Source organism: Taeniopygia guttata, chromosome 3, assembly GCF_048771995.1.
Source record: "Taeniopygia guttata chromosome 3, bTaeGut7.mat, whole genome shotgun sequence".
In the NCBI taxonomy this organism is placed as follows: domain Eukaryota; kingdom Metazoa; phylum Chordata; class Aves; order Passeriformes; family Estrildidae; genus Taeniopygia; species Taeniopygia guttata.
The window spans coordinates 88813062-88839701 of record NC_133027.1 but is presented as its reverse complement, the minus strand read 5'-3'; the positions used below and the strand labels follow the sequence as shown (position 1 = coordinate 88839701).

Sequence of the window (26640 nt, the reverse complement as noted above, 5' to 3'; positions counted from 1 at the left end):
AATAGGAATTTCATTTTATTTTGCTAGACAACATTGACTTAAAATGGGCACTAGGGTCCTAACTTGGCCATAACAGTGTACTTCAACACCATACACATACATTTATTTTGTAAACTGGCTCATTTCAACCTCATGCAACCTTGCATGATCCAGCTACACTGTAAAATCTGAGGATTCTGCACTGGATTCTGGGTGTCAGCCTGGATTCTGAACAATGCTGGAGACACTTGTTTGCATTTTGTGTATTGTAGTTAGAAAATCCTACATAAAGGCAGTGCCAATACACAAGTGAAACATCAGAAGTTCAAAATATTCAGATTTGGTAGCTGCTAATGGAGAGAAATGCAGTGTGAATGCATCTAAAGGTGTTAGACCTTTAGCTTTACAGAAAAGAAAGGCGTTTCTCATCTGTAATGACTCTTCTGGATGCTTCAAGCAATATCTCTACAGGAGATTCATGGGTGGGTTTGCAATTTTTAACCCACCTTTTTTTGCTTACCTGAGAAGATCTACACATCAGGCATCACCCTGGTATCTGAATTATCTTCACCTAAAACCTATTAGGAGCACAACAGACCTAAAAACGATCACAAACTGTCTGACAAGTTTTAGATGTTATAAGACTTCTAGCTGGAAGAAAATATTTTCATTTGTTCATCTTTGCTTTGCTTTTTTTGGCCATTAATGGCCAAGGTAATGATCAGTTGCAAGAAAATGATCAGTTTTATACCAGTGCACATATACAGGTCTCTCCTGAAATAGTCCCATTTTACACTGGTAAAAGCAAGGCCAGATTTTGGCCCAGCATGTTTTGGAATCTCTAACAACACACAGTCCCTGCTTCTGAAAGGCAACTTTCATCTGGCTGCCTGGAAGATCTCCAAGAGCTTGTGCTCTGCAAGGTTTGAAAGGGATTAACTGCATACTCTTGTGCCTTTAGAATCAATATAACATATGGATTGGCCTCATCTTCCTGAGCTGCCACTGACTGCAAAGGGAGTATTTGTACAATTGGGGAAGATGTAATTGGGCTTAAAGGCTCTGTGTTTTTTATGTGCAGAGTTAATTTATGTGAATACATTAATGTTCATACATCAGTCATTTTGCTGGGTCATCTGCCAAAAAGAGTGCCAAGACTTTGCCTATATATACAAAGATGAATGTGAGCTTTGAGAGCCCTCTAGTAGCAAGACATTTTTAAAATAGCCAATGCTTACTTAATCATTTTATACTGTTAATAGATCAATCACTGCTCTTGGTTTGGATATGATATTAAAGTTCTTTAAATATAGAAGAATAATTGCATTCAAAATCATCAGAACAGAGGTGTTTGCTGCTTAGACATTTCTGTGAACAGCTGCACTGCTTTGTACTGAGGTGTTATGAGGGAGGTGTCCACAGTCCCTGAGTCTGTGAGTTGTTAACGATGAAAAATATTTCAAAATTGCCAGAAATAAAAGTAGAGTGTAAGACAACTCTATGCAAATACGATCATAGAATGGTTTGGTTTAGAAGAGACCTTAAATACCATCTAGTTCCAAAACCTGTCATGAGTAGGCACACCTTCCAGTATCTTAGGTTGTTCCAACCTAGCCTTGAACAATTCAAGGGGTGGGGCAGCAACAGGTTCTCTGGGCAACCTATGTCTGGGCCTCATTACCCTCACAGGGAATAATTTCTTCCTAACACCTAATCTAAACCTCCTCTGTCTCACTTTGAAGACATTCTCCCTTGTCCTGTCACTCCAAAGATAAGCAAAGGAGGAAGTGTCTGTGGAAACTGTGCCAGTAAGAGACTGTGGCCTGGGAGGATGGTGGTAGAAGGGCAAGCCTGGTGGTTCTCACCTGTGTGCTCTTGTCTGATCTAACATCTCGCTTCCAAAAAGGATGGTTTGCCTTGTGGTTGTGCCCTTGCGATGCTTTCTTCATGTCATCTCTAGTGCCTCTGTCACAGCTTCAGCAAACCAGGACAGCTTAAAAAGAATTTTAAAAAACCCATTGACTTTTGGTCAGTGACCAAACTGGCCCATTGTGACAGGACATTGACAATCAATGACAAGGGCATTGATTGGGAACCACAGCTGGCATAAGGGAGAAGAGGCTGCAGGGCCAGGAATGCCAGGAACAGGGGAAAGGGAGAGCACAACAGTCCTTGACAGCAGCAAGCAGCCTTTCAGCAGTCCAATAAAACCCTTTCCAGGTAGCAACCATGGTTTGCTGCTTTAGTCACAGAAAATTTCAGCAAGTCACAAAAATGGCCGTTGGCGAGTCTGAAGTGTGCTTTTAAACAGTGGAAAACTTAAGAGACGAAAACTCCTTCACTAGCTGAGGACAAGGCTGGAGTTTTGAGGTTTTCATTTTTCATCTAAGACTTCAGTTAAGTTTCAGTGGTTTCCTATATGGACAACTTGTTAGCTTTTAGACACAAGGAAGCAAATTTACCTTTATTAAAAAAAACACCCTACAACTACACAATACTCAAAGTACTATTTTGGTGTATTTAATTACGAGTTCTAACATATTGTTTTACCTTTAAGAATTAATAAAGGCTGGAATTTTTAAACTAGGGTCTATAGTACACTGTGAAGAGGCCTGGGAAGTTGTTCTCTGTTTTTTAGGTCTGCTTAAAAGATAAAGCCACGGTAGAAAAAGATTGTTTGTAGGAAAATATATTAAATCCTGTTTATAACACCAGATTGTGGGACTGCTAGGTAGATGAGGAATCACCTCAGGAGAGAGGTGCTGCTCTCTGAAATAAAGATGCTTAGTATCAAAAAATAATCTAAACTAGCAAAGTTTGAGAACACTTGATCGATGGCTTTTTGCTCTTAGTAACATTGACCTTCAGTGGCTTGAAATACTATTGTAATTTTTAAATTTACTATTCTAAAATCCAGATTTCATAAACATATTATTATCTTTCCATTATGATTACTTATTGCCTCCAAGGTCTACAATGCTTTCCTGTAACATCTAAATGGAAATGGGATTAGGATGAGATTCTGTCACTCAGGGGATTTGTGGGAAAAGGTGGGGATGTGCACAGGAAAGGTCATTTCTTAGGGGTGAGATTAATAAAATGACACTGAGTTATGAAAAAGGACAGCAATAACAGTATTAGCCATTTTGCATGGGTTTAAATGGATTGGTTTTTGTTGGAGACACTAATGCTGGAGAACAATGCACTGTTATTTTCTTGTCTTTCATAATATCCTTAAATAAATAAAAAAAATCAGCTCTTAAAAAAGCCACATTATTTCAATGTGGTTCTATGTGCATTCTGACTGATGAATGCACTTTCTTTCTGACTGTTTGTGGGATGACTTAACTAACATAATTTAGTCCAGAAATTTGTGCTTGCAAGTGTTTGCTCTGTACACTGCTTATTTTGCCACTGGAGCCATGATTTTATTGATGGCTTAACTGGCTGAATATGATATGTGAATGGACAAGTAATTAATAACATACTCCATTATGATTCTTCTGGCAAACAATAATGGTAATTAAATTGGTATATGTGGCCTGTGGCTGAAAGATCACATCAGTGCTCCTTTCTCTTGAGGAGCAGAGCTCTCCAACTTCTCACTGATCTTGTTTTTCAATTTTTCTACTTTAAATATGCAGGTCTGTGTGCCAGCTCAAAGTAACATGATGCTTCAAGTAATTGCATTTTTTTTACAAAGTTTCTAAGTGTGCAGTATATACAGTGTAAGATAATGATTAATGTTTTCTGGACCCCAGTAGTAGAATATTTGATGCTACTGACCTTACAGTATTTTTATTTAGATACATTACTCCATAAATGCATTTGGCTTGACATTTTTTTAATGCCAGAGACTCAGATAAGCATGGCCAAAATAGAAGAAAAAAACCCCTCTGCCTTCAATTTTGCACTTGATGCAATTAAGAAATGATCAGCGGGCCTGGTAAAGTACAGAGCTACTTCACAATTAAATAAGGTAATTTCTAGTGCAATGCATACTGAGAGAAAACAGCTCAAGAGGAGAAATGTTTTGGTCAAAATTAAATTAATAGATAACACGAGGGATGCAAATTGCTATGAAACACTGGATTAACTGCTCATGGGGAGCTATGCTGGGTACTGAAATGCACAGGAGCGGCTTCAGAGGTGCAAACTACAGAAGGGCTGAACACCATAGTATTTAAAATCTGATCGTGCATATGTTTAGAAAATGTTTCTTGCCTTGGTAACAATCTTGCATTGTCCAAGATTTTCCAGAGCAGAAAAGGGAGAGTAAAGCAACATTCTTGCACAGATCTTTCTTTCTCAGATACACTTGATAGTTTGCTGGAAGTCACCAGTGACACTTCCAAGGTACAAAAAAACGTTAAACAGTGGCAAGAATATATATTTAGTAGCACATATTCCTGAAAATCTTACCTGAAATGATGAGTTTACATATCAAATCTTGGGACTCTTTCACCTATCTATTGCTTTTTAGTGCATTCTATATTATATTTCCAATAGCCTCTACAACAACCTAAAACTGCAAAGGGTTTCACTGCTTTTGATTCTTCTATTTCCATGCAATCCCTGTGAATGAGTCTCCCAGGCTAAGGGAACAGGATTTAGCTGCAGGTGTAAACATTTGTGTGGTTTCCTTAATTTCTCTTTTAATCCACCTCCTGTCCCACACAGCTACAGTTGCTTGTGCCACACACCTCTTAGGTGACCGTGGTAAGTCATCTATCTCTTCATAAAACTATATTTTCTTGCTCAAATGTATCTAGACAAAAAGCAGTGTTTCTTTCTTAAACATGCCTATTTGGGTGTAAAATGAGTCTTGCATGATGCTCAGCATCAACGATGTGCAAAGTTTCAATGCCTTCCAAAGCACACACAAAATACCCTAAAGTTTCAAGTTCCTCTCCTCAGGCTTTCCCACATACTGTGGCTGCCAGGTCCTGGCAGCAACCTACCCAGAAAAGAGAGGAAGGTTTTTATCCCAGCGCCTGTATGAAAGGGCAGAAGAGCTATTATGACCCTAAAAGTGTTATGGTAGGAGATATTGACCTCTAGACAAGAATGAAGAAATCGAGTAACCCCTTGCCCTGGGTGGCACGAAAATCTCCATGGCACAGTCAGCTGACTACTATGAGCCTTACTTAATAGTTATCCTTACTTAACAGCTAGTCCTTAGTTAATCCAGCCCCCTCAGGATGTGCTAAACAGCGAGGAAACCCCGGGTCTGCTCTAGGGAAGCCGTGCTCCTTCAGCACTCTGGAAAAGACGCTCCTCAAAGTAGCAGGACCCCCTGCTTGCTGTGGGAGAAAACAGGGCTGCTCCTCAGGAGCTCTGGAAGCCGCGGGGGCTCTCCCTCAGGGTTTCCCGCCTTCGGGGTGAGCGTCCCTCAGCGCGGCGCGCTTCCTCCCTCAGGTGTTCGCCTCTCCACAGGTGCGCTCTCCTCAATGGCACCTCAGCCCTCGAGTGCGTTCCTCCCTTCAGGTGAGCTTCCCTCTCCTCAGGTGTACTCCCTTTGGAGACACAACCCTCACCTCAGGTGCGCTCCTCTCCCCGGGCGCGCTCCCCTTAGTGACACGCCCCTCGCCCCTCAGGTACGTTCCCCCCTCCTCAACTATGCTCCCCTCAGCGACACAACCCTCCTCTCAGGTGTACTCCCCATTCAGGTGTGCTCCTCTCCTCAGGTGTGCTCCCCACTCAGGTGCTCTCCCCTCAGTGACACGCTTGCCCCCTCAGGTGCACTCCTCTCCTCGGGTGCCCTCCCCTTAGAGCCACGCGCCCGTCCTCACGCGCGCGCCCGCCACAGCGTCGCGCGCCGCCCCTCACCAGCCCGCCCCTCAGGCGCGTGCGCCGCCGCCGGCGGGGGCGGGGCCTTGCGTTCGAACGGCGGCGGCGGGCGGGAACATGGCCGGGCCGGGGGCGCGGGCTCTGCTCCGGCACTGCCCGCTGCTGCTGCCGCAGAACCGCCACGGCACCGCCTACGAGGGCTTTGTCACTGCCCAGGTACCGCGGTCCGGGTGCCGCTTGGCCTCCCGAGGTGGAGGGGGGGATGTTTCCTGCCCTGCCGGGCCTGGGGAGGGACACAGGTTCCCGTCGTGCCGCGCCTGGCTCTGAGAGGGAAGCGCTTTCCGCCCTGCCGGGGTTCCTGGCTGAGCCACCGGGAATGTGAATTGGGGAATGCCATTTCCCTGCCCTGAGGGATCCCGCCGCCGTCCCGCGGTTTTGCCCGGGCAATGGCTTCCTGCTGCCTTTTGGCCTGGGTTAGTTGCGCTGTCAAAAGTGGTTTTGGGGCAAGGCTGAATATGCCCGCGTTCATGGCCTGTGGTAAAAGTCGACATAAATGACTGATGGGTGGGTGTTTTCCTTTCATTTACTTTTGAGGCTTCAGCTGAAGCGGCTGCATCGTCCGTGGGGATGGGGAAAGCGCGGTGCAGGGGCAGAGCAGCCCCTGAGGCAGGGCGAGGGGCACGCTCCCAGCCCGGCTTTGCTTTCACTGACACCGTGCAGCTGTGGCTCCTTAAAATATCACAAATACCCAGCTCTGAACGAGTGTATTTTAATTTAGAAATAGCGTGGGGCTTTACTCATCTGAGTAGATGGCAAAAAGGTATCTGCTGTGTCCACTAGCATTGTCAAAAATATAGTTAACATTGAGGTTGAAAGCAACCTCTGGAGGTCCTCTGCCTTAACTAGTTGCTTTAGACCATTTGCAGTCGGGTTGTGATTATCTCCAGGAGTGTGCAACCTCTTAGATGGCTTGTTCCAGTTTCTGATCCCCTTTAAAGTATTAATTTTTCATTTTGTTTAGGTGATATTTCTTGTATTTCTATCACTTGTCAATGTGTGTCACTCAGATCTGGCTGTACCTTTTTAGTCTTCCATGATCCCTCTTTTATCCAGGCTAAATATTCCAGGCTCCCTCAGGCTCTCCTGGCAGGAGAGAAGCTTTGAGCTCTTGGTCACCTTGAGAGCTCCTCCCTGGATTAACTCCAGTATGTCCATGCTTTGCCTGTACTGGGGACCCAGTACTCCCAACTTCAAGGTGTTCTGAGCTGGGGTAGGGTCTGGAATAAAAGTTTTACGATAAGTTATCTGCTCCCTTTGCTTTGAGGCTTCACCAACCTTCATTTCTGTTTAATTTTGACCATCCCATAATAAAGTAGAAGGAGAACCTCAATAAGGACTGAAAATACAAGTAGGGGGGATTTAGAAGCTGTGCCATGTGGATTGCACTAACAAGAAAAAAATTTAAATTTATGTACTTGAGGCTGCTTTTTTTTACAGTTTATAAAACTCTGCTGAGTTGTGCTGTGGATCAGTGCCCAAGGTTCTTTTTAGTGTAGTTACTTTTATGATAAGCATCTGTTTTGTCTTTTATGGGAGTTGAAGACAAACTTTCATGTACAGTACCATAATTTGGATTAAATTATATGTTTTTATCCTGTCCAGATTTGGATAAGGTTTATTTTTCTCCTGAAAGGTGTTATGTTTGCTTTATGAAATGTGATGTGCTGAAGAGTTTTTACTGAATATTGTCAATTAAAGGTCAAGAGTACTTCAGCTTCAGAATTAAAATCAACATTATTTGTAGCTGTCACTCATACTGCTTTTTATCCCTAAGGAAAGAGATTCTGAATAATACTCCTGAAAGACACAAAAGACAAAGTTTCTTTCTTAGTAGCTGATCTGATGGGGAATCATTCCCACAAGTGTCTAATATTTTTCTTTTCTGACCTTCTTATTAAATAAATACTTCTTTTCAAGGGTAAAAACTTCCACATCAGGATACTGCTACCAGTGGATTTGCAATTGAAAAATGCCTGGTAAGAGAATTTATGGTAGCAATTTTCAAGTTTCAAGATGTAACGAAGTTAATTTTGATAAAAGCAATAAACGGATATGAAAATGAGTTATTCTTTTTTTTCTAATATCAGTGTTATTAATTAATTGTCATTGGTTTCAGCTTAACCTTGCAACAAAATTGCACAGCATCAGTGTTAATAAATGCTGACAATAAGCATTGCACATCAAAATATTTTGTTGTTAATTAACTTTGAAACATGTTGTAATTAATTGGTTGTGTTTACATATATGAAGCAATGTACTTGGGAAAAATCATATATTTTATATAATTTGTATTTATAGATCATTTATATGTTACCATTTGGGAAACAGCAAATTCAGTGCAAAGTTGTAAATTTAAGCAATTATGTAAGCAATTTAAGCCATGATGATTAACAGAGCTTTTTAACTTCATTTTCTGTTTGCTGTTTCTATGTATTAATTGGTATGGCCCAACTTTTATTTAAAAGCCCTGTTCTTATTTCTGTGTTTATCCCAGCAGTCTGTGGGAAGTGGGGTGAAAGAGGCTAATCCACATACATGGATGAGCCTTTAACTTTGTATTTCCTAGTTCTGCCTAGGCCAGCTCGCTCCAAACTGGGAGCAGATGTGGTATTCCATAGCTTTATTACATTCTAGGCTGGGTAATTAAAACTGCATTACAGGTAACTTTGACATTTTCAGGTTATCACTTTTAAATATTAGTGTATTTTATGAAGTTACACTTGCTTGTAAGAATTATGTTGTTGTTTTCGGCACAGAACGGGCTTTTGCAGGTTGTTGCTTAATTTTTAATGGGCTTTGGCATAGTGACATTTGGACGTTTTAAGTAACTTTGAATGCAAAACTCAAAGCAGTTTTGAAGTATTGTTTCCTTCCTTTGTTTTTTTCCAAGAAAAGCTGTTGTGTATAGAAGGCTTTCTGCTCTCTTTTAAAAATCGTGTACTATGAATTTGAAATTTGTACAAAACTCTGTCTAGGATAGAGTGCAGCTGGCATCTGAAGAGGATCCTGCATGGGTATCGGCACATTTTAAAGCAGGTATAGGAGTTTAAAACCACTTATTTAAATATCATTATTATTAAACAGTCTTAAATATTTGTTTGTAATGATTCTGTGACATCTTGTGCTCATACACCTATTATAAAAGGGTTAAAGAACCTTCCTTTAATTGTAGAGCTAAGATTTATTTTTAAATGCCTGAGGCTTTACAAGCAAATATAATAAGAAATAGATGGAATTTTGTAAATATTTATTTTTATTCAACTTTTATTATTTTTTTTTTGAGATCAGGCTAGAACAATTTTTAATAAATGACTGATGACATTTTACTGGAATTTTTCTTTACTTTCTTAATTAGAAACAGATTTTGTCTTTTATTTTTTAATGTATTTACGTTGTTCACAATGCAAGGGAGAGAATTCACATTAGCTGTTAATATTATATTCGGTTCATTCTTGAAATCTAAGTTATATCTCCGTATCCAAAGGAAGCTTTGGAATGAGGATACAGCAACCTTGGAGTCCCAAGGAATAGTTTGTTTCCAAGAAGGAGCCTTTGCTGCAGGTGCTGGTTGAGACACTGTATCTCATGGAGGTGGTTTCAAGAAAAACAAAAAAGAGTGATGCCAGGAGATGTTTAATTCTCAGTAAAGCTTCCTGGAACTTCTATTCTGTAATTGGAAAATTTAAACATGTGGTATATACTTAATGTTTGGTTTAGCAATACAAGAAAAACAGTTGGGGTGAACCACCAGAAGTTATGAGTTGCAGAAAATTAACTGATTTTTTCTTTCCTCCAGAGGCTGCACAGCTGCCCAGATCTTGTCAGCTTTATGGTGGAGCTGAAAACTGTTTTGGTGAGTGGCAGAATAAATGTTTGGGACATGGGGTGCTCTTAGAGCTTTGGGTTTCACTTTCAGTGTTTTACAGATTACTGTTCCATTGATATGTGGCTACTTTTTTTAAAAAGAGATGATTTTGTATATATGCTGTTCATGTAATAGCTGTATAAATATCCTTTAGGATTTTAAGTGACTGTATTTTTTGGAAGTTGGAGTGCTATAGAAAATTTAAAATGCCAGCAAGGGATCTCAGTGTAGAGCCATCCTCTTTACAGTGATTTTCTTGGAATTCCTTTATTGTCTAGATGGTAAAGCAGGCTTGTAATTATACAATGGGTTATACGGTCAGTGGATTGCTTTCACCTGTCTAACAATTTTACAAATAAATGTAGAAAGTTTTTTTATTCCTTCCCAATATTTTAGAGGCTGCTGTTTATTCTTATTTTTAAAGTTTTTCAGGTCTGGGGTTGAACAGTAGCAAATCCTTTAATAAACATGTAACTGGGAATTCTTATCTATTAGTGAAACATTATTCTATGAGCATTCTTGCTGATGAATACTTCATCCAACCTACTTTACTTTAGGAATAAAACACAGGAAATATTCTTCAAAACCACAGCATAAATTCCTCCTGGCATTACGCTGCTGCTCTGCTATGCTTGGAATAGACCTAAATAAGAATGTCTATTTTGGAATACTTTACAGTAGTTATTCCAATCTATTTGCCTATGTACACAAGCACTCAGAAAATGAGAATGCAGTGAAAGTGTAATTCATTCAAAATAGCAAAATAGTGATCCTCAGTTACTGCAGAGAATGAAAACACTGATGATGGTGTAGGAGAGCTGGGCAGAAATGATTGTTACTTGTTTTATAAATTATATTTTCATTGAAATTTATTTTATTTAAAATTATTAATTTTATTCTAAATGTTATAAATGTATGTGTTCTGTAAGCATAATTTTAGCTCAAATGCACTTTTAAAGAACAAGTAGCACACCATGACTGAAACACATGGTTAGGGCTTATTTTACACAGTAACATTAATTTCTGATAAAAATTCTTTTTGAAACATTACTACATGCTTGATGAGTGTCTGTACCAAAACTTATTCCAAGAGATCCTGTGATGTTAAAACTGAGAAACTGATTTTGTTTTTTGATTGCTATATAAAGTTTATATATATATAAAATATGGGGAATATCTTAGATGTGTTGTCTTTTGTGGCAGTGGAGCCCAGGAGACAGCTGTGAGCTTAAATAGAACCTTCTTTTGAAATGTTCTTTCAGTCAAGATGCTTGACTTCAAATTTATTAGCTGAAAAAGAGGCACATTTGATATTTGCATCTGAAGACTCCCTTGTCAACATCTGTGGAGGTTTTTTTTAAATTGCAGATGTTTTCATTACCAGTATTTGAAGTAATTTACTAAACAGCTTCTTTGTCTGCTTTAGCTGGAGGCTATAACAAAACAAATGCAGTGTACAGTTAATTTTACATAAGCTTAATATTTCCAAATGAATTGCAAAAATCACATGGCTAAATAGATGCAAAAATATTGAAATTGCTCCTAACGATGTTTTTAATGTTCTTTTAAACAGGAAATTGCTTTAAAGAACACACAAGACCTGCACATCCCACGGCCTCCAGAATACTACTCCTGTCTTGTCAGAGATCTAGAAATACTGGGCTGGAATAGGTATGATTTTTTTTAACTCTTAACAAGCATTATCTTTAGAATATCTATTCCTCTTTTGTATTTGTGAGCTGAAAATATCAAATGTACTTGTTCTGTTCATTTACCCTATTCAGAAACTGATTTTGCTTTGTTTTTAAATTAAAAACAGCCAACAAACCTGTTATCAACTGAAGGGATATTTTCTGTCTCAAATAACTGTGCTGAAAGGTGATACACTACTAAGAAATAATTTCTTCTTTGACCTATAAACTACTGGTATATTAAATATACTTAATGTTAATATTTAGAGTTCTCTTTTTCCCTATTTTGTACAGCTGGTTGAGACTAGCCATATAGATTATGGTTAATCATCATGTACCTTTATGCTTTCATAAAGACATTTCATACTTTTTTTAGAATTAGCATGATAATTTTTAAAGAACCTGCTCTTTCAGCACAAGCATCTTCTTAGAGGAATTTATTATTTATTCCACAGAAAGGTAAATCTACCCAGAAAATTCATGAGTGGAGGGGAGATTGTGAAAGGCTCTCAACCCAAAACTTTAACAAGTGTATCTTGTGCTAAATCAAATAAAGAAGCCTTAGGTGTAAGAACAGGTTTGAGTTTTCCCACCTGATTTCTCTATATAGATAAACAACATGTGATTAACACTAAGTGGGCACTTCAAGGCCCACTTTTATTTAAAGATTTAAAACACCCTTGAGAAATCAGCTGAAGTTTTTGTCAGTGGTTGCCATGGTTAATATGTAATTGTGCTGTACTCTATTTAAATTTCAGACTCAAGTCTGAGAATATTAGGTAAAATTTCTTAAACATGTGGGAAGTAAATTTTCAATTATGTTTGCTCTCCCAAAATGTTTAAAAAACCAAAACAAACCAACCAAAAAAAACCCCAAAATCTTGAAGAAGGGTTGGGGAAGTCAGTCACTGATCAAAGGACTACCCTGCACATAGGGAATTGCATCAGATTTATTCTGACTTGGAAGGAGAATAACCTGGATGGGCAATGTGAAGTCCATTAGCAAGTCACACCTTAAATTTCAGAGTGCTTTTAACACTGAAGTGACTCTCTAAGAAAGCCTCTTAACTGACGCTGATTTTGAGTTGTAGGTGATACTTTATTTGCATGGCAGTTAAGAACATCCTGCAATGATCTTTCAGCAGAACTGCCTGTGTTTGGTGCTGGCAGTGAGGAGCAATCACTGCTCACACCTTGAGCTTTATTTAAGGATTTTTCTTGGGAAAAACCCTTGCTTGTTGTGTACCCCAGATTTACTCATTCCTAGCAAGTTTTGGGTCTTGCTGGAAGATGACTGCACCCAAATCCAACTGAAAGATTGGAAGATTTGGACTGGGGAGAAGGAGATAGTACTGCAGGAGTAAAGTTATAGAAAAGGCTCTTCTAATACTTCCCTTTAATCAAGCTGGTTGAATCAGTGACAGTGTCCTGGGAAGGCAAATTATCAACTATAGAACACCTGTAGGACTCTTACAACCCTCATGGGGATTCAAAAAGGTTGCCAATATCTCTTAACTCCATGTTGTCTCAAAACTCTTCTGCTTGATACCTTCCCATTTATTTCATACAAAGTATCTTCTCCTCTTGCCTTCTCCATTTCCAGGGAAGCCTGCCTGGTCCTGTGCTCTCAATCATTTGTGTGTCATGGTGGACTTCAGAGATTTACTTGAGGCTTTCCATCTTTATGCTGATTCCTTGTATTCCTTTTTTCTTGTTTCTTTTTTTTTTTTTCTTTTTTCTGTGATAAAATGATGGAGCCTACAGAGGAATAAAAGTCTGTAGAAGTGAAGTATCACTAATGTTCCCAATTACTTATGTGTTTATACAAAAAGTGTGACTTTAAACTAAAAGAATCCATACTTTTCTTATAAATCAAGATTGAAGATGAATGTCAGAACAGATAAAAACCCAGACACCTTGGTAGCCTCCCTTTAATTTTTGTTTTCCTTTGCTGTGGATCTTTGCAGCGCAGTGCTGCAGGCACCAGCTGTGCTTTGGTGCAGACACTGCTGCATTTTTCAGTGCAGTATCCATGCTGGGCCTTAGCTGCTGCTTTAGGAAGTCCCCAGCCAAGGAAGCAGTAGATGGAGGGCTGGTGTAGAGGTAGTTTCTCATCTTTGTAAAACTCTGATACACTTTTGAGGTGGAGTTGGAACAAAGCAGGAGTAATGATTCCCCCCCCCCCCCCCCCCCCAGTGAGAGGAAGAATCCTCTAATTCTTTTGAAGTATATCAAGTGTAACTGGCTCTAGTTAAATTATACTTTTATCAAGATTTGTCTTTCTTTCAGCTGTTGTGGATAAATACTCCCAGAAATCTGCAGGTCTCTTTAATATTGCATTAATCAGCATTAAACATGAAATAATCTCTCTCTCCCTTCTTACTACCTACTACTGCTTTTTCCATCTGTATTTTTCAGGATCCTCATACTGAGGCTATTTCATTTATGTAGGCAATTTTCTTTTCCCTTCCTTCCTGGGGATGTGCAACCCTTTACTGTACATCTACTTTTTCTTCCGCAAGCCTCTACAACTATTGCCAGCTTCACTTGAGAGAACCATGACTTTTTCTAGTATGTAGTGGTTAAAAAAAAAAAAAAATGTTGTTTAGGCCAGCAAGCAGATGCTCTCTCTGAACTCTGTTAGGCCTTTCCATCAGTCTGGGTGATAAGTTGTGCAATTATCTTGGACTGCTTTTTATCTTTACACAGGAATGACATAGTAAAACTGCCAAAATATCCACATGCCCAGTTTACTGGTAAATATATGGGGAGGTTTAAATGGTTTTGGCAATTGTTGAAGCTACTAAGCAAAATCTACCTGTAGAGAACAATATATTTTAAAATTGTATCCATCTTCATTGTAGTGGGAGAAACAAACCAGTGACATCTTAAGCAAAGAGTCAGAAGTTTTAAAACTTTTTCACATTTAGTATGTACTTTCTGCTTGCTAGGATGCATGAATACAGTGTACAGCTGTCATGAAATGAAGGCAAATCATCATAAATAACTCATTTTGTACCTGTTCAGGTACTATTTTCTGCAGAAAATAGATTTTGGAATATGAACCAATATGCACTGAATTTCCCACAATAATAGTATTGATAATAAAAGAGAACTTCATTGAAGAGAAAAGCAAATCAAGAGCATAAAAGTCTCATAGAGTAAGAAACTACAGAAATGGATCAAAGATCTGACAGGAAGTTTAATGTGTACATAAGTAGAGGCTGACAGGAACATGCTGTGTGTGTCAAAGGTTCCGGTGATGGAAAACTGAAACACGCTGCTCACTGACCACAGCATGAGCCCTGACACACATTGTAAATAACCCAGAGATATATGACTGCATTAAGCACTAGGCTGCTGTATTAACAGCAGTAAATCTGCAGCAGCAGAAATGCTTGGCATATACAACTCCTTCTGATTAATATTTGTAACAGACTAATCAGAGTATTGCAGACCTTTCAAACTACACTTTCTGCAGGGCTCTGACAGTTCTCTTCTCTCTTCCAGAGTGGCCTATGTGGACACTGGGCTGACCACAGTCAAGTTAAAAGCTGAAGACTCTTGTGGTCGACAGCATCTCATCACTCTCAAGTTAAATGCAAAGGTAAATTGATGTGGGACAAAAGATCTCGAAGCTTCCTTGAAACATATCAATTGTTCTTAATTCATTAGGATTTTAGAGGGTTGGTTTGCTTGCTGGTGTCTCTGTTCTGCAAGGTAATAGGTCACTTAATAATTTTTTTTCTTGAGATTTCAGACTAACTATATTTAAAATTAATATTAGATTATGGTTATCTGTAAGATGCATCTGTGCATCACATGAAAAACACTTTGATATTGCATTCATTTTACTGGATTACAGACAAAGCCATCTGGGAGACTTTCCTTCATTATCACTCCATCCAGAGACTGTGCACAGAACAAGAATTAGAGGATGTTGGGTTGGTTATTAACAAGTCTTGCTGTTAAAGTCAGAGATGTAAAGATTTATGAAAAACTGAAGTCAGTCAGAAAAATGATTTCTTTTTAGTCTAAATAAATGTCTAATTTTGACAGTACTTGCAAATCAAACCCATGGCATTTGCAGAAACAGAAAAAATTTAATTCTTCCTGGTACTTATCACTGAACTCAAATGACAATGTTTCTTCATAGAATGTCTCATTTCAAGGCATAAATCTCTCATCAGAGGTTGTGAATATCCAAGCTGTGTGGTGACAATTGCCTGGCAATAACTGTTGCCTTCAGAAAATCAGTCCAGTGGAGAAAGGGATCTAAAACTGTCTGGATGATGTTGTTTGGGACTATCTGTGGTCCATCATCTCAAGTTATAATCTTGAAAACGTGAGGAAAGGGCATGGTATTGTAGCATGAAATCCCACCTTCACAGGCATCCTGTATTCCTTTACAAACCAGGAGTTTTTTTAAAAGTTTTTTAGTCTCACATAACATGAACAAGCTTTACCTTTCAAGGGGAAAATGAGGGGGGAAAATACTGTTTGGGAATGAGTGCTGCTCAAGTAGATTTTTAGAAAGAGTAAAACTGTCCTATATGCAGAGAGTAATGAGTGCATAATTAATTTGCTATTCAGTCCATTATTAAATACACTGATGGAAAAAATCCATCAGGAAGTACAATTATGGTCTATTTAACATGCAAGGAGAGGAACCAGGTTGTGTTGTTTATAAGGAATAAATATACTTTGTGTGACACTAGAAATTTGATGCAACCTGTTGCCCTAAGGTTTTCTTGCTCTTAGGACAACAGAAGTAAAGTATTTTAACTGTTTGAAAGTATAAAAATGCAGAAAAAATTAGAGGGCAATATTCATTTTCCCCAAGCAGCTGCCATGGTCAAACACTGACACTGGTTCCTTGGCTGGTTCTGTTCAGCCTTAACTTGGCACTTTCCTGAGGGAATGGAGATTCCCATTTTCTGTCCTTGTAGCTGTACAGAAGCTTGTGGGGTTTTATCATAGTAATAAAATAGCTGAATACTCCTCATAGCAGAAGAAAGCACCATCTAACAACTAAAGATGTATATAATAAAAAAGTTAGATTAGCAGACTTGTCTGTTTTAATAAGTAATCATCCTTTTTATTTTTTTTTCTTTTTTTCCTTTTGTTTTCAAGTGTTTTTGATGATGAAGGATCAATTGCTTGTCCTTTTTAAACCATGTCTGGCATTTAAACTTGCCAGACAAAATTTGTGCGTGAAATACTGTTTTGGTGACATGGGGAATTGATTTGCCTTCATACACACAGACACTACATGTGAGAAGACTTGGCTGAAGTCTTTTTTGGGAAGGCATTTCTTTTGAAAACATGCTTTAATAAAAATGTGTTTATTTTGGTTATGCTGTTTCTTTGATTAAGATCAGTGCAGGAGCATTTCAGACCCCAAGGCTTCAAATAGGCCACTGGAAGGATTTGCCTGTTGTGTAGTAATTAATATTAGATTCAGATAATCACTTGGTGATAATCTGAATGATCTAGCAAGGGCTATGAAAATGATTTCTCCAGATAAAGTTAGCTGCATGCTCAGAAAACCAATGTAAATATTATATTTAATAATTGCTTGAACTGGCCTAAGAAAAATAGGATGATTTCTGGCACACACATTTGATTGTAACTGTAATAGCTAAGATGTCATGGAGTTATCAAACCTTTTATAGCTTCTTTTTTTTTTTTTTTTTAGTACAGCCTTTAAAAGTTTTTTCTTATTGTTATCTCTTAATTTGGATTGAGGTTTTTTTTTTTTTTTTTGGATCTATGTTCACTCATCTCTTTTTAAATAGTTAAGTACTTTACATTACTTTCAGTTTTAAAAACGAAATGCTACCATTCAGAATAAATAGTTCAGCTTAAATGAAAATTAGTTCTTGACTCATGGAAGGGTTGTTTGATTTTTAAACTTTGCTTTCTAGTATGTATAATTGGGGAGAAATTAAAAAAAAATACTTCATGCTTTGTTTCTTAAAGTTTCTTTAATGTTCCTTTGTGACCACTGAACACATAAAATTGTGATTCTCTTGCCTTTGCTAAATACTGATATATAAAACATTTACATGTAGTTTTCTTCTTTAAATGATAATTAACATTCATAACTATTCCTGAAAATGCTTTACATACTGTTTCCTCTCAGAGCCAAGTTCTCAAGATGCTTGAAGTGCTCATATTTTGTTATCAAATTTGGCAGCTGAGTATCAGTCTGACTTTAAATCACTAAGGGAAAAAAAATCCCAAACTGTATTTTCTTTCCCTCCCTCAGTATCCCACAGAACCACCAGATTGCCTTGTGGATTTTCCTGTTCCATTTGCTGTTTCCTGGATGCCACAGGTAACTACTGGACTAGGCAGCTTTTTAAAATAAAAATACATGTGCAATGGAGGGGTGGTAGCAAGGGGTTGGCTTTGGTTTTTAACTCCATCTTTTCTCCCTGTGTGCATTTTATTTCTGTACATGCTTATGAAAATGTAATAGCACCAAATTCCATATTCCTTATCACAGTACCTTAAATATCTTCCATGCCAGGAGATATATCTTGCATGTTGTATGTACTTGTTGGGTTTTTTTTAAGCTGTTCCTATGACTGAAAATTCTCTAGGAATTATGGTGGGAAAGTGAAAAGGAAGTGAAATGCAGAAAAAATTACTGTCTTCTAGAAAATAAACACCCTCTAAAGCTGACAGACATTGAAAAAAGGAGTTGGTTATCCTGTAAACTTTTCCCCAGTTTGTTATCCTATAGAGCTTTCATAACTTAATAAAACTTTTCCAGTTATAATCAATATAGAAAAGTATTTAATGAAGTTCTGATTTCTTAGTTTAACTGATGTTGCTGCTATGAAGAACCACACTGTCTTTTGTAGGTCTTTCACATTGTTTCATGTACCTTTCTTCCTGAATAGTGCATGTGTGCTATATTAAATGAATTTAAATGTGACCACTCAGATACAAGTTAATTTGAATGTAGAAAATAATTGATATTTTGTTTAAATCAGGAAAATAGTTTTTACATAAATGATTGCACCTGATAATTTTAACTCTTACAAGGGTTTCCACCCAGCAATAAATAACAACTTACATAGGGAGCATGGCTGGGAGGTTGCAGCAAGATGAGTTTAAGATGGGCTTAATAAAAAATTATAATTTTTTATTTAAAAAATTAATACCTTGAGCTGCAGAGCTCAAGGTTCTGTCACCTCAGACCCACTAATATTGAGAGGAAATAACTGTAAAGATAAACCACTGCAAATGAAAATGTATTTATTTATGTAATTTTAGGTTTTGATTCTCTGATATGGTTTGGAACAGTTTAAATAAATGTTTTTCCCTTGAATTTTACTAGAATCCCTACACTCCAGCCAGCATATTTTCAACAGTGTTTTATTAATTTTACAGCCTTGCAATTTATGTTGCCTCAAATTAACAACATTTCAAACATCCCTGACAGTGACTGCTTCTCTGTGTTTACTATTAGTAATTTTAAAGATGGACTCATGTTTTAATAAAATGTTCTGGAAAAACCTGACATGGAGCAGCCTTTGACAAGTTAAAAAAGGGGGTAGATATACTGATACTGGCACTACAGCCAAGGAAAAATCCTCTGTTAAAAATACAACACTGATGCTTAAAATCTTTTTCTAATTAGAATTACCCGGGGACTTTTTGAACACGTGAACAAAAGGTGTTTGTGTGTAAGTGAAGAGCCCATTCTGAAATCATGAGCTGCAGAGAGCCTGCTCTAATCCTGAACCGAATACCAGCAGACAGAAATGCTTTAGCTGTACAGCAGCTTTTGCAAATTGACCTTACATGTGTGGGTGACATGAACCCAACACTTGTGGGGACAAATGGCTTTGGTAATTGTGTAAATTGTGTTTATTTTCCAAATGTGTGAGAATCACTGTGGCAAGCAGCCCTCACACCGTGATAAAATACGGGTTAAGCTTAGATAATGCTGCAACGCCCCTGGGAGCAGAATTCAGCAGGTACTCAAGTGCATGAAAATTTTGGTTCCTAAAAGGGAAAAAGAACAGGCTATACCTCTTCTCTAGTGAAATAACATGGTGTTTTGTACCAATTGGTCTTAAACTTTTAATATTACACCTTTAAAGTATAAATTGACAAGGCTTAACTAAATTGGTGCAATGGCACCATTAGAATATAAACTCTTATGAAAGAAAATATAAATAGATTGCAGGTAATTGATTTTTCTTTTCCACCCCCTCTGTGTGCTGCTGCCTATTTCAGGTTCATGGGTTTTAAACTTGAGGGGTTGTTGGGGTTTTTTTTTCCTTCTTTTTTTCTTTTTTTTTCCCTTCCGTATAATAATAGACATGGCTTTATGGCATCCATATTAAAAATGGGTAATTTTCCTTATGGTCCCTGTCTTCCTGCTGGGTTGATAATGTTTTGATGTATTTTTCTTTTGCTCTGATGAGAGGTCTGCTGCTGCTGCTCTGACATATTCATTTGGATGAATAATTATAACTTGCACAATGTCAAGCTGAAGATGGTGGGGTTTTGTGCGTCATGACAAGCCCAGTAGCCAGTGCAGGTGTCTCACAGCATGAGCAGCAACAGCCAGTGGATTCTGGCTCAGAGGAGACGTTTTAGAGTAGTAAGAAATCAGCACCAAGGGCAATGCTGCTGCTGCTGCTCCTGCTCTAAGTGCCAAATAAATGCAGAGTGCTTCTCAATGACAAGTGCAAGAACATCTACTTATTCTGTTATAGCCTTTTTCTAAAGAACCAGATAAATGTGCTGTCTCCAGTTTTAGCACACGCTGGAAGTGCAGTTCTGCAGAATCAGGGTGTCTCACATCAGGGAGAGGTTTCCAGACTGACCACTGCCCACCTGGCTTGCTACATGAAGGTCATGGGAGTGGAAATTAATGACTAATGAGGTCGTGCAACAGCCAGGAAGGAAACGGGAATGCAAGGTGCATAAGGTGGAGTGGTGGGAATGAGATTATTCTTGGGTTATTTAGATGAAAACACAATAAAAAGCATCATAATTGTGCTTTTTCTTGGCAAAGGAACTTCACAGGCACCAGCTGTAAATGCAGAAAATGGAGATGGTTGACAAGACACTTCATAAAGATTTCAGGCTTGTGTTTTGGCTTGACTTCTGTTAAGGAGGGGGGAAATTGTTAAACTGCTGTTATTGAGAAACTGTTTCCAAACAGATCTAAGGAACCATAAATTCTTTAGGTGATCCCTTTTCCATTTAATGACTGTTTGCTTTATTAAATTGTATTTTATTTATTAATTCATGAAGGGCAGAAAGGTAATGGTACCTATAGTCTAGGCTATTTCTTATTGGGGGTTTTGCAGTTGTTTTAAGTTTGGATAAGCAAATTTTGTGTTAGGAAGAATTTTAGCCAAAAAATCTCAGAATAAAGACTGCATTTTTTTTGTTTTTGAAAAATAATTTGGAATAAATTGTTCTGTATTTACCTTAATTAGAACTTCTTTTACTACCATTTGATTAGTATTTAGTTCATCCAGGATTTGGAGCAGATGCTTGAAATTTGGCAGAACAGCCATATAGGTTACAGCACTTCTTAGAAGTTCCTGAAAGGCTTCATTGGTTTTTTGGCAGGCACAGACTCGAGATTTTCTCTTTATTTTTCTCAGCTTCTGTGGCTCTAGAAATAAGAACCAAGAGTAGAGTGAAATTTTTTTCCCCATTCTTTCTTATTCCTTTGATTGGAGGGAATGGTGTACGGGCAATAAGTGTGGGTTTGGGAGAATGTGCAAATTGAAGAAAGAAAGGAATTGGCATGAGGTGTCCTGGTGATGAGGTGGAAATGAGAGTTGAGAAATCACATGATACTTTCCTGGTGAAAGAGAAGGTGTGTTCCCCTTAGAGTCAGGGAGGTTGAGTATCTGATTTTCCCGGTACAAAGTCAGTGGTGTGAATGGATGCAGGATCCATGGAATCTGATAACACAGAGGTGACATTGAGGTCACAGTTTCTGGGACCCATCAAAGCCAACGTGTTTATGGAGGATGAAGGAGCCAGTTTGGCTTTGTGAGCACTTTTACAGCAAGGGTGAGCAGCATTGACACTCTGAATGAGGAATGTCTTGTTTCCCAAAGAATTTTGACATATTTCACACAAATTCTAATTCATTTGTACAAGGGGGCCATGAAACAGAGTTGTGCTGTTTGATATTATTAACAGTGGTCTTGGGGTAATTTAGACCAAAGAGAAGTGTGATCTCAGGCTGTTCTAAAAGTGCTGGGCAGCGACCAAAATTAGTTGGTTAATCAAATAAAAAGGAATCTTGGAATTTTCATGGTTTGCATAACAAGCAGGTGATGTATTTAAATAGCTATAGATGCATTTATGTATAGAGCAGGAGACAGCTGGCAACAGCAGTGAAGCATGCAAATAAGATCAAATGAACAGTGTAGAAAAAAAAAAAAGATTTAACTACCTTTTTAAGGAACATCATTGAAAAATTACAATTAGTATTAAAATTAATTGGATTTTAAAACTTATCTGTGGGTTATAATCCCTTGATGTTTCTTTTTTCTAGTGAAACCCTTTGAATTCCCAGAAGATAAAGATAAAAATGATTATTAGAGGATTTATCTGTATGTGATATAGAAAAATGTAAAAAAATCAAAATGGAAAGCAACTGTTGCAAGTACCAGAAAATTATGCTATTAATTTAAGTGTCATCAGAGCACAAAAGATCACATTTCAGGACTGTGTGAAAATTATTAAAATACTGGAAATAATAGTACTTAAGATGAAGATACTATACTCTAAGATGTGGTAAGTGACTGACACTATTATATCACTTCAGGTATTATAAAAATAACAAAATGCTTTTAAAGATAATAAGCGTTACATTTTGAGATTGCCAGAAGTCACACTTCTCTGCTTAGGTGCTTTCCTACTTTAATACAATTTAACAACAGCAGGAAAAAATGTAACATTTTATTTCCAAGCTATGCCATTTCTTTCTAAAATACACATGCACAAAATATAAAAAGGTATTATGTAGAAAAATTCTATTTCTTCATCTGAGAACACTCAGATAATTTGCTGCTCTTTGTCCAGGTGAGCAAAGAAGAATATAATCACTACAGATTAAAGGAAACAATTCCTTCTGTATTTTGTTTCATTCATAGAAATATGCCTGTCTGAGAATACAATGTTTCATTTGCTTTTTCTATTGAACCACAAGGTATCTGAAATCTGTCCCTCAATGGGCATCTGCACTTGCAAAGGATTCCCCTCGACCACCAAGTGTTTTCTCCTCTTGCAGAAGTCTTTTCCTGGGGAAATGGTGATTTCTTTTTGCCCACTGATAATTTCAAGAGATTTCGTTTGCATTGCTGTCCTGTATTATTGTCCTGTCTAATGAAAGATATTTCTAATTCTATGTAATCCACTCTCAAATATTGAAATCCCCCACATGTAATCCTCTGCTTATTAAATGGTTTCTCCTTTTTGTGCCTTATTTACAGGGTTTGGAAGCTGATCTTAAGCACCAGTTTTTATACTGCTTAATTTTGAGATAATAGTGAGGTTGTTAGGTGATATTCCATGCTTTATGCTATCACTATACACTAGAACACACACATGGATTTCAACACACCTTAAATGAGTAAATTGTTTTTTACATATTCCCTCAGGTCACTGGTGGAAGCTCAATGAAATCTGTTTAAATTTCTTGTTTCTTAGAACTCCTTAATAGACATTTACAAACAGTTCCTGGCAGCACTGGAGTCGCTGAAGGAATTCTGGGATGCCCTTGATGAAATCGATGGGAAGACATGGGTGCTTGAGCCAGAAATTCCCACACGGAGTGCTACAACCAGAAGAATTGCAATAGGTAGGAAAAGATTTAAAGGGATACAGTGGATTTGAGAAGTAAAACTCAGGGAGCTGTTTTGTTCTGCTTGTCTCATCAGATGGTGCTTCTTTGGGTTTGGGAAAGGAAAGGCAGCACTTAAAACCAAAGACAGAACTCCTCTTTTGCATATTAAAAAAATAACTTTCCATAGCAAGCTGATCCTGTTTGGGAAATTCACCACAACTTTCTGGTGTCAGATAAATGAAAATTTCTGCAGGAAAACCTTGTGTATTTGTGAATTATGAACATGGAACTGTCAACAGCTAAGCACTTTACATGGTAACCCTAGAAAAATCAGTATTTGTTAAAAAACAGCTTAGGTGAAGCTCTTACCTCAATCACAGATTCCAGAGTTTCAAACTTTAGATTCATACTATCCTGGAGTGGAAGGACTATTACAGTGCAGCCCGAGGGGAAAAAGGGGGTTAGAGGCAAGGGAAAAGGACGGAAATAAAAGAGAAGAAACTAGGCTTCCCTGTCAACACCTGAAAATGTTCCTCAGTTTATATGTGGTGTCTGGCATTTTAAGGTCTTAATATACATAGGATAAGGAATTTTATTATATAAAATGAACATCATCAATAGCAAATTGTAGAAATGTGAGAATACAAGGGCTGGACCCAAGTTGTCCCTGACACCTGTAGAGGGAGGGAGGAAGGAGCTGGAGGGATGCTGCTTCATGGGAGTGGAGGGAAGGATGGGAAAAATTCAGCAAGTTATTGGGATGCTGTGGGTCAGACATCACTTTGTGTGCAGTCAGGGGGGCTTTGTCCTGGTCCTACTGCCCTTTGCCACAGGCCAGGGAAAAGGGAAGAAAAGCCTCAAAAAGTGCCTTGAAGCAGCTGAGCAGAGAAGGGAGAGGGCTTTGAGCGCTTTGTTGTCAGTCACAGAGAACCTTCAGCTACCACTGAACTTTGATTTCATTCATTCCCACCTCTTCCAGGATGGAAAGCTTAACACAGCTTTAATTGCAGAAAAGGTTGGGTTTTACCTGGGCTTGTTTCAGAAGAGACTCTGCTGTGATGTTTTGGAGCTGGATCCAGAGTACCACTGAGCTGCTTCCCTCTGAGGAACAGAGCCCTTCCAGGGATGATGGGGTGTCTTGTAAAGCAAAGTATCTACTGTTTCAAAAATACAGTATTGTTGTCTTGGTCCTGGAATTTGCTAGGGATGTGACTGACTTCTGCTGCTTAATATTGGGTTTGGGCTTCTCTTTTTGACTGTAAAAGATAAAGACAAATTATTAAGTTACATGTCTCTACCTTTAAAGTTTCACCAAGACTTTGGATGGATTTTGTCAGCTAGCTTGGGTTGATTACGTTTATTTCTGAATAAATGTAAAGGTTTAGCCAAGTCTAAAAGAAATGCAAGCCTGACAGGTTTTTCTTAATCAGTTGCTATTTTTAATTACAGTTTGTGGAAAACATAAATATTTGATATATACTGATATTTTATACTATCATTTGGGTACCTCCCAACTTTGTTATTATTTATCCTAATGAAACCCAGCTTGAGTTAACCAATTTAAAACTGCCTTTTAAAATTGTTCTTTTTTCAAATCTTTGACTGCAAAGCTTCCCCATGGCCTTGCTTTCTCCTTGCAGGGAACAATGTCTCAGTGAACGTAGAAGTAGATCCTTGCCATCCAAACATGCTTCCGGAATGTTATTTCCTTGGAGCAGACCACGGTAAGGCAACAAATTCCATTGGTTTCTCCTCTGGACTCAGATCTCTGATCCCAGTCCCTACCTGGAAGCTGGGAGGTTCACTGGGGTGATGCCATTATTCCTGTCTGTTTGCAGAAGTGAACCCTCTGAGAACTAAACTCAACAACAACATGCACTTGTGGTGAGTGTCCCCAGTAAAGCAGGTTGGAAACCCAACTGCTGTTTGCCATTCCTTGTGTGGATTTTTCTCTCCCCCTCTCCCACCCGCAGGGATCCGGAAATCAGTTTGTTACAAAACTTGAGAGAGCTCCTAGGAATTGATTTTCCATCTCGTGCTGTATTGGAAAAAAGCGTAAGTTGGTTTTGGTTAACGACCACTTGTTATTACTGAATAAGTCACATTTAAATGGTCACTTTCTAAGGGCCAGGGACAATCAGAGACTTTTCAGAGGTAATTGGATTAATACATTGTCACAAGGACTTCTGAACTTCAAGCAACAGTTGTCAGAGCTTGTTAACCTTTGATTAGAGGTGCACACTTCCCTGTGGCCTTCATAGCAGTGAGGGCATTGATAACAGGCTCCACTGTTAAAGGGAAAAGAAGTTCCAGAGTGGCTAATGAGATGTAGAAAATCCAAACATTCTGTTATGGATGTTGATGACTTCAGTTCTAATTAGGTGGAGCAGCTTAGAGGGGACAAGAGGCCCTCCAAATACCGGTGCATTTCAAACAAACTGGGAACTAATTCTTGATAATGCTTTAATACTGGATTATGAGCTTTGCTTTCACTCATGAAGCTTGTAAATTAAGATATGACTGAGGGTTTGTATCTCATGTCAAATCATAATGACAAATCATAGTGCTTAATAAAGAAAAAGTGCCCAAAAGTATGAAAGTGCTTGTTGAATGAGATGTAATTCAGTAAGGGATGAAATATAACCCAGTCAAGTCTTGCACACCTGGAACCCAGTGTCACTCTAAGCCATTGTGTGTGGTTAAAGACAAATATTTATGTCTTAAAAGCAAAAAATAGTAATTATAGCTGCAAAAGCAAAACCACAGGTGAAGGTGTTTGTGTGTGAGCAGCCCACCCCTGCCTTTCAACTGTGCTGTTGTGTTGCAGGACTTTGCCAAGGACTGTGGGATCTGCTACGCCTATCGGCTGGACGGCAGCATGCCCGACCAAGTGTGTGACGATCCTCGCTGTGGGCAGCCCTTCCACCAAGCCTGTCTCTATGAGGTAAAGTGATCAGTGGCACAAACTGCCATTAGCTGGCATGTTCTGGACAACAAGCACTGGCCACTTAAATCCTGCGTTAAGCAAGAGCCTGTAAGGCACATTGTGGTAGTCACTTGTCCTGTCACCCCCAATTCCCACACGAGCTCTCTGGGAAAGGGAACCACCGTCTTTGCGTGCGCCCTTTCAGCTGCTCATCAGCTGAACTCTGGTAATTAATAGGTGTTTCTTACATTGGAGATGAAACCAATGTGACTTTTAACCTACTTCTTGTGTTGCAGTGGCTACAAGGCCTTCCTACCAGCAGACAGAGTTTTAATGTCATCTTTGGTGAATGTCCCTATTGTAATAAGGTAAGGAAATCCAAGGAGTAGGAGTGAACTAGAGTGGAAAAGGCAAATGCGCCAGTGTTTAACTGAAGGTTTCTGACACAGTATAAAGACAGCCCCACACCAATGCCAGAGTAATT

General features: G+C 38.5%; 1 protein-coding gene across 1 annotated transcript; it reads left to right on the top strand.

Moving 5' to 3' along the window:
- Positions 1 to 5857: 5857 nt before the first annotated feature.
- Positions 5858 to 26495, top strand: FANCL (FA complementation group L; the record flags this gene model as incomplete). The annotated part of the gene is given in 14 exon segments (NM_001245251.1): positions 5858 to 5985; positions 7747 to 7805; positions 8805 to 8865; positions 9626 to 9682; positions 11268 to 11365; positions 14896 to 14992; positions 17657 to 17725; positions 23095 to 23234; positions 23237 to 23245; positions 24871 to 24954; positions 25069 to 25114; positions 25204 to 25285; positions 26058 to 26174; positions 26453 to 26495. Coding segments are annotated over 11 exon segments (795 nt in total). The 5' UTR covers positions 5858 to 5886.
- Between the last annotated feature and the right edge of the window lie 145 nt (positions 26496 to 26640).